The following is a 15,541-nucleotide window of genomic DNA, read 5'->3' as shown; positions in this document are numbered from 1 at the left end:
GCCCACCCTATTCTATTCGCCAGAAAGTCTACCAGCAAGCAAGTCATCATTTTGCAGATGTCCCGCGATACTTGTTTAGAGCCTTCGACCATAAAAGTTCAGGCAAAAGTGACCACAATGTCGTAGCTTCCGCTGAGAGCATTTCTGCGATGCCACGTCGCAGCAGAGTCGATCTCCTCTCAAGGAGGAGCGAAAAAATTACGCGAATGCTATATAGCCATCTGACTAAATCATCTAAATACGTCTCTTAGGCTCTGTCGACATTTGAAACTCGTGATCCCTAGCCTCGCGTCCACAGCGATGTATTACTTCCGGTTTACCACCCTTCCCTTTCGACGATTTTCTCTAATTTCAATATTTTTCATAACTTCAGAGTGACCATGGCGGTCCCAGGTAGTATATGACATCTAATCAACCATTGACCGAATATTATGGCTCCGACCAGAGACAGACACTATTCGGCACCAGATCTATCCCAATACGATATTATATCTTTCCCACTAAACGTGGCCGATTGCCGCTCTTGCACTTAGTCGTTCCCCCTGAGCTTCCGATTTAGAGGTCATAGACTCGCTACTGTTCTCAGACTCGCCGTGAGAAGGTCACAATCGAAATGGTGCTTGGCGTGATACTTCATGCGTGGCCTCGGGAGACGCCAGCAACAAAACCTTGGAAGCGACTGACCTATTCTGGCGTATAACTATGATTCAGTCAGAGATACACGCTGGAAAGGGAATAGTGCACCCCCATTCTAAGTGTCATAGTCTTGGTCCAAAGTAGGTAATAAAAAGCCGATCATATCTAAAAAGAATAGTCATACACGTGTAGTAGGCGAGAGTGGCCATTTATTTGATTTAACAATGAATATTTCGGCGTAGAGTTCAACTTTCGTAGAAGTTGTTATTTCGGAACAAATTCTAACCACAGTTTCCAGGATCCAAACCAAGCGGTCTAGATGCCTGATCCATCATACTCGCAGGTAAAATCATCTTGATCAACACAAAATGATGATCAAACAAAATGATGGATCATCAACACAAAATCATGGAGCACCACGAAAGGGATTCAGACTAAGCAAATCCACTCGTAGACATTATGAACCTTTGTGAGAAGTTTTTTCTAGGTCTATTCTGCTTTTAGCTCTTGGGATTACATTTTTCTTCAATATAAATAGTTGCAATATCACCTAATTCTCGCAGCTGCATTCTCGCAGCTTCAGTTAAATATTCCATTGAATGTCTTCAAGTTAAATTCTCCTGTATAAATATTCATCTCAAGAATGTTTGAATATTTTGTCCAATTGTACGAAGGCTATCCCCAAGAGGGCAATACCATTCTTGTCATTTCCATCACGAGCATCTGGCTTTTCCATCAAGATCAAAGATCTGATGATATAGGAGAGGAGGATGAAGAGTTCAACCAGGTATAAACACAGTGACTCGTGTGTATTGCATGATAGGAAAGACTAATGGTTTTCATTCTCCTCCTTAGGAGCACATCCGCATTCACCCAATTCACCCTGATGATAATTTCCCTTTCCTGAGACGACGCGAACCTTTCCATTTCTTGTGCCAGTAACGAGTGAGAGTTCGCTATATCCGGATAGGAGGCTTTGTGGGCCCAACCGTATGGCAGTGACGGAATGGCTTGTTTGAGTCCGGTTCTTTCATACCCTAGGTCATACGGCGTGATCTAAACCCACGGGATCGTCATGTATAACCGGTCGCTGAAGCGGAAGGCATTGCGGTATATGCTATTTTGGGATGAAGAAGACTTTGGTTTTGGTACACGTTTGTCCAGCGAAGGAGTTGATACACTGGGGGTGTACGAAGTGCGGAAGGTTGGCATCGTGAGGATCCGGGCGAAATTGAATGCAGTATAGGAAATGTGCTACACATGTTATCTCATTCGTAATTATCTTGCATCGAAGTCCCTGCGGTAGAAAATTGTCAGATCACTGTGCTACTTTCCTTGACATGACTCATAACTGGACCATTATGTTGAGCATTGTTATTATTCGACAAGGCCATGCCCTTGCGCTCTGGGTGATATCTAATGCTTTGGGGGTTCTTGAGTATTTTTCAATGAAGGCTTACTGCACCGAGGGATAATGTCGGGATTGAGACCTGGCTTACCGAAATCGTTAAGTCATAACCCCCCTGGGGCATCATGAGCACAAAGAAACACGGAGAACGAATGCAAAGGAGTGGCTAGAAATAGAAGAGAGGATATTCAAAATCCAAGATCTTCAATCAACTGATTTATGCAGACGTAGTCGCTTATGGACGCAGGTAAAAACTTTTCCTAGCTGGAATTTTTCAACTCAAGCCCGGTTCACATTTCCTGATGTCCCCTGATGCAGTCGCTAAGAATAAATCCACGGCAACGATGGAAATTGGGACATGTACGAAGTCTCTGAACAACGTTGTCAATGTTAGCGAGGCTTCCCACTGGTCCTAGTCAATTTAAATGACGTGATACCTAGGAATTAGTCGCGCCTTCCGGTAAGACTGTATACTTATTGTTCGTTTTCGATTTTCTTGCCCTGGGTAAATACCGGCCGAAGCTGCAGCGCCCAGCCACGGTATGCACAGCCATCCAGATTCCGGGCGAGCATCATACGTAATGTGAAATGAGATGCAATCTCCCACTGTCTATTTCCTTTTATTATTTTGCCCGGGTGAAATAGATCCGCATAGATATGACACCGAGCTGGAGCCTTCGGGGGCTGCATGTAGACACGTGAATACGGATCCACCAGCAGAGCCATTAAATTGAAGATTGGTACATAAATGCAAATCGACGACAAAGTACGGTTTGAAATGAGAAAGAGATAGCATGTAAAAAGGACTGCCGATCCTCATAAAACGGCCCATATAAAACAAAATAGCTTTGTTGGATCTGTTTATTCATATAATTTCAAAATGGAAAGAGAGAGGTTGATTTTAATCATTTTAGATTTTCCAATCATGCAAAATCCTATACCAAATAGAGTTATATAGGCAGTGTCACCAAAAATACACGCATGGAGAGCTTCTATCTCGTACGGAATTACAATTTTGGAGCGATTGCCTACTAGTACTAGTACACATAGTGTAGACCGAAAAAAAGCGGTTAGTCCCGGACATATAGTGGTCATTGATAGGGTGGTCATTGATAGGAACCATGAAAGTGATCCGTTCGCCGTGGACTTGGACAGTGCCGGAATTTTCACGGCCAATCATAATCAGCGAGTATGTGGTGTATACGCTATGTCCGGATGCCCACACGGTGGTCATGGGGAACGGAAATCAATAGGGTGCAGCCCAGGGGCTGGGAGTTGACAACACATCTTGACACTAGTGTTTCAGCCAGGCGCTTCCCTGAGAAACATCCCAGCCGCGGTGAGCTGCAAACCGCTCAGTGCGTTTATGTGCCTTACGCCGGACCAGCAATCTCTAGCAGTTCGTCTGGAGAACACCCAAGATGTGATCAATCCATTACTTTCGTTAAATTTTAATTCAAGTCCTGCACTAGCTCTTGGATAATATGAAAATCTGCCTCGTGCTTGGCCCTGTGGGCAGTTTAAATTGTTGCATCACTCTGCATGAATTAAGGCTTCATGCCGAGGGGCCAGAAACCACACCCAATTCTGCTTTCGTCATCCACCATTTCCAAGGTTCGTTCTTCGCTTCGTCCAAGAATTTTGCGAGGATCTCAGATATCCACTAGTCTCATCTTATTTTATTCAACATTTCTTAGCAAAAACCTTTTTTTTTTTCCTTGGGCAAGATAGCACGCTATTGCACAAAAGCAGCGTGGGCTCCGCTCCCCACCCCCGGCATATGCAAACCCGTTTCACATGATCCCTGTGGCTGAAAATGGATTGCTCCAGAAAGGTCACTAGTCTCGGAGGTTACCGTTAATGATGGGACCGCGAAAGTTTTCCTTCGCCTTATATTACCGCGCAGAAAGCAGGAACTGCTCGGGGCAAACATGTTGTACATCCGGCCAAGCAACTATGATTCAGGAACAGGCCTATTCTTCCCAAAGATCGCCCACCTTGACGCTAAGCCCCACATTGGTTCCTTCACCCGTATTGTAATGCGGATTCTGGAAGGGCCCCGTGGGCCCAAAGTAGATGCAGCCTCGCCTGGATCCTGAAACCCCGGGAATCAAAAACCCAGTACGGCAATCACTCACCAAAAGTGGACCCCACAGGCCTGTGACTCAACATCCTCTGCTCCCCTCTCAAACATTCTTTCCGTCTGTATCTGGACATCCCGAGAGATTTAGCTGCGGGAGGATTTCCGCCGTGGGACCCTAGCCATTCCATTAGACGAACTTAGCCCAGATCGTCTCGGAAATACCCCGATGTAAACCTCGCGTAAATCAAGACTCACGAATCTCTTGGTCTTGAGCCCTGATTAAATTATTATTTTATTCCGTCTTTGGATCTATTTCAAGACCAATCATAACTCCGTAAATAAAGCCATTTCAACAGCTCGAGGGCCCGTCATCTCTTAGTCCCAGCTGCTGGATCCTGATACCACCTACCGCATTTGAGCTCCACACCAAACCGCTTCGGCCTAGGTAAATTGATCTACCGCAAGGCCGTATTATCTGTACCGTTTACTAAAAACGGGATAGATCATTCAATAAGATTCATCTAGTGCTAATGGAAACATCCTTCCGAGCCCGAAAGCTGAGACTTGTTCACCAGTCTTGCCTGCATTGATCTTCGTAGATCAAACCTATGATCTTCAAACGGTGTAAATTACATCTTTCACACGTAATAAAAATATATGACACAAAAATGAAATGAATAAATGAAAAAAAAAAAAAAAAAAAAACCCGCACCATCGGCCACAGAGATTAGGAGGAGAGAGACCCCGGGGGCCCGAGATATCCTCCAAAGTTGGCCAAGGAACATTTGACGTATTTTTAGCCAATACTGATTAAATTATAGAGCGACGTTAGGGCACCTATACTCAGTGGTGGTAAAAATGCGACCTATTATTGAAAATTTCATTTTACATGTAAGGAATAGTAAACGTGATGTTAAGCCATGATACCCAGTTGGGGGGCAGGTCCTGTTTGCTCCCGATTGCATCTGTGGAATCCATGAGTCTGTGCGAAGTTCTTTGCTTGTTGGGGCGTTGGCCGCTATCCTTTCCAAAATTGGTAGTAGAGCATCAGCATTAATGTTAATGATCATCCTCCCTTTTATTTCCACGCAAAGGCTGACACTCGGCATAAACCGTAAGATCAAATGTCGGATAGCTGTCGGGACTGAAGGATTCAGCCCTCCTTGTTTAAGTTTCTCGGTATTGTGTATTCACCCCCAGGGGTGATTCTATTGCAGATGATTGGCTTGCTAGTATCTACCCATGTTAGACTGATATTGGTGGATCCGTCCAACCCTCGGACTTCCAGATGTCGGAGTTTCCGAACCGACCAAGCTAATCGACGCCAAAAGTCCGAGTCGGCTTCTCTGTATGGGTACTCAAGGTCTTTTTTGGTAGTCTCTCGTTGTAATTTTTGTTTTGTTCATACTCGTGAGATTACACACGGCCCATGGTGTAGAGTCAAGATTATTGGGTTTAATAAGTAGACCTGATTAAGTATGCCCCGCTTTCGGGGTGATCTCCGAATCTGTCCCTTTCTTTTTATTGTTTTATTACTATTTTTTGTCTCCTATGATGACACTACTTCCCAGACCAACGGATACGCCTGCTTCAAAGACCGGCTTCAAGTATTGAACGGGTCAAAGCTAAGGGGTTGTGGACAAACTCACGCTAAACCAGGGGAGGCTAGAGCAGGGTTCGTTTTCTTCACACAGATAATTTTGGATTTTTAATACAGAGCTTCAACTTCAAACTTCGTATGCGCAGCAACCGGTAAGCAACACTCAAAGTATCAGTATTGAATGAAAGGAACAAAAAAAACAGAGGAAAAGACTTTTTTTGACTGCTCTGTTTACTAATCTACACTTTTGCGCATCTTCAAATTATAGCATGAGGTTTCTGTGCTACAGAGTAGCACCCAAACCTTCATGAACGACTGACGTGTCCTAGAAATGAAATGATGGTTAACAACATACTACATAGTATATTCTTAAGTTTTCATACTGTACCATCAGACTACAGGGGGCAGGTCTGTATGCTGAGAATCTGTCTTATTGCTCGTAGTCTCGGTACCAGCATGTTTGGCCATCAGTCGAGCTCTGCCTTAAATGCGTTACGTCGTCTCAGGGAGGATAATCGCTCGTCAAGATGTTTTGGTCGGATACGAATAGGCTTGTAAGGATAATAAAAAGCATCAGCAGTCTTACTCACACTACCCTATGAGATTGCTTTAATTATACGTACTTGGATGGCTTCCTCTGGGCCTTCTGGTGGACGTAGATACTTCCACAACAGCCAGACTAGAGTAATGATACTGATAATGCCTGTCACAAAGACGGCATTGCCGACTTTGAGGTGGATTTGATAAAGTTGAATGAATGCCTCGAGCATCGGTGGAGAGTTGCCGGCAAAGCCAGATGAAGAGAAACTTTTAGATCTGAAGAGTTGTTTGGGCTATCTTATGGAGGATATGGAAGGAGATTTATAGGAAAACAATTCAGTAGCTAATAGAGGAGATGATAGATTTCCAGAGATCTGTCATGTTATGCGATTACCATAACTTTGGAGTAGGCGATAGAATACCGACCGGTTGGCCAGGTAAACGCAGATTGGCACCAGGCCTCGCTCTTTCCCACTCTGGATCCCCCTTCGCTGTCCTGTAAATCCGGCGAGAGACGCACTGACGCGGTCGATTGGACCAATCTTGCTGTCCACTCTTTGTTGCATTCGAAAGACCCACTGCCGCGGCTTAGACTCATCGGAACGAGTGATTCAGCCTTTACGGTGTTGTACGGGGTATTCTTCAGCTTGTAAAGGATATATTCAGTCGATCTTACCATAGATCCTACTATGGTCTTGACCTTACTTCCTCCGCCTTCGCCCGTCTTCTTCCCCTTTAGCTTTTTTTCCTTTTGTGTTTTTCTTTTGGCTCTAAATGATTGTTTTTCTTCAAATGTTCTCTCAAAATCCGTGACAAAGCGGCATCGTATCCTACCATTCACATAAAGTAAATATCCTAGGCCCTCCAGTGGTTTTAGATTCAACTTTATATCAAGACTATTTTGAATGTTGATGGCTTCCTATTATTCTTGTCGTTCGCTGTAGAGCGCATAGTACACGTGGAAAGAACGCAAGATACTAGTTTGATTTTTTTCAAAAATAAATAAATAAATAAATAAAATAGAATAAGAAAATAAATGATATAATATTAATGGCGTAGCGGGATAGCTGCGATGAGCCCCCGAACGTGTGGAATCGGGGACTCGGAGTTCAAGTTATTTGTATTTGGAATCGCACGATCAATTAAATCAGAACTATCACCATCGAATTTATCAGTTCCGGAGTCCCCAGGACTGCTGCTCATGTCGTTGAATGCTTGTTTGTCGGTCTGGATCCGTTTCTGGGATCGCCTGGTTGCTTCTCGCATGCTTTGACTTTTGTTGTAATTCATTTATTTTATTTTTATTTTACCACTATCTTTTGCCACTTGCAAAAGGATCCACAGTATATCATTGGAATTTTTTACTCGTTCGTTTTGTTCTATCACGACTTTTGGTACAAATAATTAAAAATGGGCCACTGTTCCTGGTGGTTGTGTCTGCCTACTGTGGGATGACCCCACTTGACAGATACAGTGGCCGGCAGATCATGATGACCTTTCCCATGTACTCCAGGGAGGCGCCTGTTTCAAAGGTCCTTGTGGATCAGCAACTTGGACGCGTCTGTCCGTTATTCTTGTGACCTATCAGTAGTCATTGCTATCACCAGTCGCATGCAATCTTCAAGTTTATTCATGACACAGGTTCCAAAGCTAAGCCGCGCTACAATATTAGTAGTCACATTCAAGTTGCCCTAGTACGTATATTATAAAATATACTTGTATCATGATTAAATCCGAGGTCACTGTGCTATCATTGACCACACTGGCAGTCATGGGTACGTACTACTAGGTACATACCTGATCGGCGGCTTGAGACTTACTAGCGGAGTTTCTTTTCTCATTTCGGTTTAGCTGCCCCATTCCGTAAATAATAATAAAAAAGAGATCATGTCTGAAGTTTTCCGACCCTCGAGCTCCAACCCGACCCTCGAGCTCCACCCGGGCTCTGCTCGAGGGCCAAGAAATCACAAAAGCTGTTCGAGTCATGTACTAGCAATCTTATTTCATTATGTTTGTTCCCAAGAGGGGCCCCTGTACATCTGTCGAGGTGTACTGGAAGTTTGATTCGTGGGTCTTCCAGACTCAATATCAGTGGTCGGGAAACAAGACTTTCAAACTCGGATTTTTTTATTTTTTTTACTTTTGTTTTTTGGGGAAAGGAAGGAAACCCCGAGTATTGATGCGCTGGCAGCCCTATGGCATAATTTAATCTCCCTGTCGCTAAGCCAACAGCGCACGCTCCCTTTAGACCCCATCTCAACCCCTATTCCATATCTTTCCAATCGTAAATCTTACCGGGGCAGAAAGTTCTTCCCATCCAGTTCTAAGAGGCGGAAAATTATGATCATATTCCTCAGCTATAGAAGAGGATCTGCCACTTGGTCATTTGGGGTACGGATCCGCTGTGAGGTTGACTTCGTCCTTGGGTTACACGTGCGAAGGAGCTCCGTCCCACACAAAGCTTCACGATCCGTTCCGAGCCGCGACTCTAAATTGACCGCATGGCCCTCTAGCCTCGCACTTCATATTTCTTCTGGTAATATTTACCACGCCCACGGGAAAAAGGTCCGCAATACCACCCCCTGTCGTACCAGCCTCTCTTCGTCCACGCAACTTCCGCCTTCGGTCCTCTGGATTATACTTCGAGACTACCGTTGAAGGAAGACATTCGATCACAAATGCTGCCCTGGGAATGAAGGACGATGAATTGATAGCTGAAAAGTCATATTGGGGTATCAAAAGAGTGGAATGCAAGACCAGTCGAGCCTCCGTGGATGAGATGCCCGATTTATATCATTTCGCTCATTCTTGAAGGCGCTGCGAAGTCAGACTCGAACGGCCATTGCCCTATCGCAATCAAAGATTTTGCGGGGAACCGACTCTTGATCTTCGGTATGCTAAAAGCTGGAATCTTTGCTTCCGTGTTTTTGGGCATGGATAATGGCATGGTTGACGGGTCTACGCCCAGCTAAACGGACGTATATCCTTCTCGCATATACTGAGTCAATGATGTGAAAAAACTCAAAAGACCATCGCGTTCTATTTCTGGGGATATATGGATTGCAGTTCTGTTCAAGTTCACAGTCACACCGTCTGTTCGTGTTCAGATTGTGTTCCCGGCTGGGGCTCATACCCGCACCCTGTGGTCGCGACCACCCGCCAGCAAAAACACACCCCAGGGGATGGATACCCTGAGGCTACAAAACCCGAAGGTTTTACGGAAGGCGCTGCTGATCGTTGGTATACTAAATCAGTTTTTCCCGTTCCCTCCCGGACAAGGCAGGTGCGACGCTTCCCCATCACGTGAATGGGCTCAGGGCTCGCTTGAATGCTGTAGTTTCCACTACGCCACTCATCCTGTTGGCACCTCTTGGGACCCTTTTTTAAAATTTGACCATCCCCAGATCACCCCAAGTTGCACGATCGAGACGCGATGGAGTCGATGTGGGGCAAAATATGACTCCACAATTTTCTCAGCCGATTCAATCGGGTAGAGGTGGATCGATCTTATTTTATGGGTCTTCAAATTTACTGACGCCGCGCTGGGCTGTAAATATTGATTTCATGTCGTAGTGTTGCTATGGACTGACTTGAAGCTATTCGCAGTGGTCTGCGGTGCCTCGCAGTTACTTACACGCGACGCCAAAATCCTTGCCTCGCACTAACCTCAACATGTTTTTCGTACAGATCCAGAGGCATACATTTCAGAATGGGTATATCTTTTAATTGAGCCGATCGGACAATATCGGATTTCAGAATCATCTCATGGAGACTGGTGCAGGTGTATTTGAGGCAGATCTCGAGTGAGCAATACAAGCATATACTAGTATGTATCAAAACTAGCACACTAACACTAACACTACTACTTACAACGATGCTACTTACTAACTCGGATGGAAGTTCACGGGTGCCATTATCAATGAATTTCTCTATTTAAATTATATCTTCATAATGAAATTCACTTTCCTTTTCTCTAAAGAATCCCAATCACAATGAATTAACCTTGCTTTATCTCCATTGTATCTCGTGTCCCCAATAACAAAATAACCCGAGCTGCGTGTCGCAGTTTCCCTGCCTATATGGCTCAGTTGATTAAGCACTCCAGCCCCCTTTTGAGTACTACGAGTTCAATCCCAAGTCTTGATTCTTAATTCCAGCAATCTCTTTGTTGCAGTTCTCTGTAATAACTCTTCTGTGGGATTGGATTAAAGACATCGTTTGCATCTGATCCCTCGGGTGTACTTTAGCTTCACTTAGGGCATGCAATGTCAGCTGCCACCTCAACGTTGGACAACCCTGGCTGCTGACTTATTGTTCCCTGATATGATACAAGAGTACGAGTCGCACTCAGAGCAAAGGTACTGGTACTTTTGCATGCTACTTCTTGGTGATTGTCTCGTTTCCAAGGTTTTTTTATTTTATATTTATCTATTTTTTGTGCATGTATCTACTTTCATCCGATTCGCCTACTAGATCAACCCCCCCCCGATTGATTCCTGAATACTCCCTAGCTCCTCATTCGTCCGATCGAAACCTCGAGATCGGCTGCATTTGAATGACCATGCAAAATAAAACAAACATACAGGGCTGAAAGTCCGAAAAACGTAGGGGTTACTACATGTAGTAGCGACGTGGCTGGGTTTGCTTTTTCTCTTTATTTGTTTTTAGCTTGGCATAATCCATGTTGAAAATTTGACTAGTCACGCCGAGAAAGATATGTCTGGTAGTAAACAAAGTATCGGATCTATCTGCCGTCAGTCCGAATCAGGATCCTCTTAAGATCTTCCATCCCCATGGAAGCAGGAAATTGATTGCATCCAGTCGGGTCCATTTATCTCAGAATTTGACTTTGCACAAACATTTTTGGTTAAATGCATATACGAATTATATGCCGAACTAATATATTTCAAGCTTTTGGCCCAAAGTACTGAAGTTGCGTCATTCTAATAATCCATAAAAAAACCATTCATTCAGAAATAAATGAGTATCTCTTTTCTCCTTCACCCTTTGCCAGAAATTTCTTTGCCGGTAGCTTGCCGCTATTTCCCCATATTTCATCTTAGTTTCCAAATTCAAAATCTTGAAATTTTCAAATTTACCCATCTCCGATTCTTACAATTTGTCACACCCGAAGGCTGTGACGTTTTCTCCCCGTCAAGTGCCGGTATAACGCGTGGATGCGAATAGGCTACTGGTCCCGGAACTGATCTTTATCCATCCACGCGCAATCATGATTGGCTTTGGTGTATATGTCGAGTGCCCAGACCGCTCAGATTATGCGAGTTTTAGGCTGAGGTTGTCTCTCTGGCGTTCATAGCGGCTCGGGGAAGTCGGAACAGCAGGCAACCCAAAGTACGATGCCGTTCTTTGGGCTGAAGTATTGTTATAGAGGTATTTGCAAGCCCAGTGCGGAGTATTGTAGCTACCAAGAATCATGGATGGTTCCAGCGCCTCAAAAACTTTTATTCGAACTAATACCTTGTTTGGTTATCGGCTCACTACATCAAACACATGGATATACATTGTTTAATGATTCTTGTATTTAAATCCCGGTTTTCTTCCAAGGTTCATGCATCTGAATCTGTTTTTTTATTTAGCCCCGGTATCTTTTCCCACCCTTTTTTTGCACTTGCGAGCTGGGTTGGGGCTTACCAGAATAGACACTGTAGGCCTTTCGCTTTCTGATCTGGGAGGACGAGCTTGTCCCAGTAGCTTCATAACCCGAGCAACTAGAATCTACCACGAGGTCTCGCTGGAGCGATTCAATATTTGTATAAGAGCTGCAGGTATATATGCTGAGCCGTAGTAATTACCCACTTCAAGTTCATTTTCTTTTGAGGGACGCTGTAATTGTTTTTTGGTCTCTTCTTCGGTGGTCTTTAAGAGCCACTTTTTGATTTCACGAAGATGTGCGGTGAACTCAAACATGCCGAGGTTTGTTGTATAGTATATGGCGAGTATGTAGAAAAAATAATCGAATAGCACACCTACAAGACATTAGAGGATAACAGTCATCTTATATATTCATCAGTATAATAAGAATGTTAGAAAATTAATAGTGCCATTGCATAGTATCAGTTCCCTTGATCTATCAAAGACTCATGCAGTAAACCGCCCCGGCCGTGCAATGCTCTCACATCTTGGGTGCATTCGAGACGCGTCAGAAGAACAAGAAATAAGAAGCAAGACGCACCACAGCGGAAGGTTACTTTCTATTTTTCTCTTCTGTAATTTCTTTTCTCTCATATGTAGCCCGGGGGCTTGGTTCCGGGGACAGTCCCTCGATCTGATCTGCGTGGTAGCCGACCGTACTAAAAATGATCTATTGCAAAAGTCCCATTCGGCTTGCCCCAATTTAAAATAATTTGCTTTATCTGTCCAGCCGCCAGAGGAGAAAAAAGGACTTGGCCAGACCCTGGTCAAGGGACCACTCGTCCCCGGGACAAAAACGTACGTGTCAAGTGCAAAGAGGCAGTGCAAATCCGAGCCCTGCCTACTTGCACGTTGGAGCCAATGTGACATGTAAAATGGTCAGTAAATTTAATGTGTAATTTGTAGGAATTTTCTGTGCGTTTCTTCTTAAAAGATTCTATACATGTACTTTGTGTCGGACTCGTGGCCCGCGGCTCGCGCCGTTGGATGGACCAGTTGCGCATGCAGAGCCTCGAGATGGTGAGTTGATATATCCATTTTGACAAATAAGTCCTCTTTGGGGGTTTGTTTATCATTAAAAAAGAAGATGAAGACGAAGAACCCCGAAAAAGACAACACTTCTTTTTACTTTTGCTCCATGTTAGCGCCGCACAATAAGGGAATCACAATTACAACGGTAGAGAAGTAACAATCATAGACACTCGATACTTCAATGTTCGAATATTTGAAGATTCCAGCCTTGCAAAATTGAGTAGTAGGTAGCTTTGTCAGGTTGAGCTTTAATCTTCAAGTTAGAACTTGAATTCCACCACATAGTGTTCTAAGATATAGTATTTTGAAGATTTTTAAAAAGATACTAGTACTAATAGCCTTCTACTTGTTTTTCTACTCGTTTTCTTACTTCTCATTCTACTGTATGGACAGATACTAGTAGACTATTAGGAATGACATAAAGATTAGCTTGAATATATAGATAGGACCAAACTGTTGAATGAGGTAGGTTTTCTTTCGCTGCACGCTTCCCGAGGTCAGTCCTCCATGTTTACTACTAGTCTATATGTTTACATCTCTTCATTAGTCCCAAGTCGTGATATAGTAGTACTACTACTAGTAGTTGCCCAGGTGACCGAAAGCCACCTGCAATTATCCCACTTTCAAAAACCACTCAAGCTTGGAAGCTTCTTGACAATTTCGATCGACTGGCCTTCTCGGCAGCTTTCCCTTTATTCAATCCAGAAATATCCCTCTCAAACCAACTCAACATTTAAGCCTGGTAAGTGAGAACGGAGTCATCACATGGTCAAGTGTCTCCTACCTAGAAACCTACCATCGGCGATCATAAGCCGGCATTCGCTTAGATGATTCCGGGCTACTCTTCACCGCAATGCTCCTTCTTTCTGCCACAGAAGATGGAATATCTTTGCCCTTTTCAGGTGTTTATCGAAGTCTCGGAGGAACTGGAAGGGCCCACGGTTGCCCACTCTTGCCTGGGTGTCAACAATGGGTGGATTGATCTAGCTCTAAGTAAGTTTCATAATTCTCGTGGTCCAGAACGACCGGAAACTCTGGCAAGACGCTCGGTTGCCTCAAAGGCCTAGCGCCCCCCGACTTCGCTGATCCCGAGTCTCCGCACAACAGGTTTCTACGCGAAGACCTGCACTCGCGAAAGCCGAATAACTTCATACATAATAATATTGTCACATTCCTTTAATATCAATACCAACCTTTGATATGTTTCCTTTCTACAATTCTATCCCGGCTCGTCACCAAACTCTCAGACACCGACCTCTCCTAGCACTGCCACAAAGCACCGAACGCTGACTAGAAACAGTATCCCCGCCAAGTCCCCGCACGACACGTGGAAATCAACACATTCAACTGGTTGGAACTACGCACTTTTACTTGGTTTTCTTTCAGATCCCGCACATGCCTGCACATATACATGGTAATTCAAGTTCTTAGCTTAGCATGTCCCTATAACCCCAGGTCTATTCACTACTAGAGCGACCGGAAGTCATACCGTCCCATCCTCCCGTTCCGTCGCGGCCCAGACGTCGTTGATCGTGAAGTGCTGCTGATAATTGTGCTGCCCGCGTCGTGTGCTCAACATTGGGCTGAGCAAAGCCTAGTGCGAAGTATAGTTCCTGCATTCGGCTATTCTACATCATCTGGTAATCCTTGCCGAAGCTATAATAGGCTTAGAACGGCCCGATCTGTCTGGGAGTTGGTCAGCTGGCCCACATGTGAAGACACTCGGCTTCTAGATAAACTTGGATAGAAACCCATCGCATATCAAGACCCCATAATGGAGCACACACGTTTTTGAAAATATTTGGACTTTCACCGGCAATAATAGCCTGTATTGTGCTCATGCATTTGATGTCATCCTCTAGGATGTACTCGATCATCAACACTCTTCTGTTCTTCGAGCTGATGAAAATGCTCAAAGAAAAGTGTTCGAGTCTATCCATCTCCGCTCACCCCAATAGAGATGACCAAAATATTTTTCAAAGCAAATTATGTAGTATGCATGGCGTTTTCTTCAACCCTGATATCTGACATGGCTGGTACAGGAACCGGAAGCTATGCGCTGAGCGCATCGGCGCCACCATTCAACATACCGTACAGAACATTTGTATTATTTAAGAGGCCTTTTCATGTCCCATGGCACGTTATAATTGAACTTAAAATATGATAAGTAATATTTCAAATTTCAGGGTGTCCTATTTATGATTTCGCAAATACGCAGCAAGCTGGCTCGTTTTCTCTTTTTCTCTTCTTGTACTTCGTATACGTCAGTTTACACTTACACAAATAAAAATAGCGCCGTCGCCCCTCTTGTCTCTTCTCAGGCAGCTTCATTACAGATCTAGCACGGTCAACTTGGTTTTCTTCAAGGCTGATATGGGGCAAGCCATACGGAGTCGCCGAATTCCGAACGTACTGTACACCCGCCCCACTTTCCAATCACGAATAGGTATCACTGGAACGATTTCCTACCATTGAAGCCACTCTAGGAATAGCGTAACTCGTGGCCGTATGTGACAAGCTGAGCTTCAGGTAAGCGACTGAGCCGAATGTTCCTTGCTTCTGTAGTAAACCTTGGCCATCACACCTGTAA

The 15,541-nt window shown here is 44.3% G+C and overlaps 1 protein-coding gene across 1 annotated transcript; it reads right to left on the bottom strand.

Annotated features, from left to right (window-relative positions):
- Positions 1 to 6,194: 6,194 nt before the first annotated feature.
- Positions 6,195 to 6,497, bottom strand: N7478_006880 (uncharacterized protein; the record flags this gene model as incomplete). The annotated part of the gene is made up of 2 exons (XM_056923094.1): positions 6,195 to 6,323; positions 6,351 to 6,497. 2 exons carry the CDS (start codon positions 6,495 to 6,497, stop codon positions 6,195 to 6,197), a joined length of 276 nt encoding a protein of 91 aa, XP_056781131.1.
- Positions 6,498 to 15,541: the final 9,044 nt, after the last annotated feature.

The sequence above is a fragment of the Penicillium angulare genome (genome assembly GCF_028827245.1).
Source record: "Penicillium angulare strain IBT 27051 chromosome Unknown utg000004l_segment0_segment0, whole genome shotgun sequence".
In the NCBI taxonomy this organism is placed as follows: Eukaryota; Fungi; Ascomycota; class Eurotiomycetes; order Eurotiales; family Aspergillaceae; genus Penicillium; species Penicillium angulare.
This window is presented reverse-complemented; position numbering and strand designations above follow the sequence as displayed.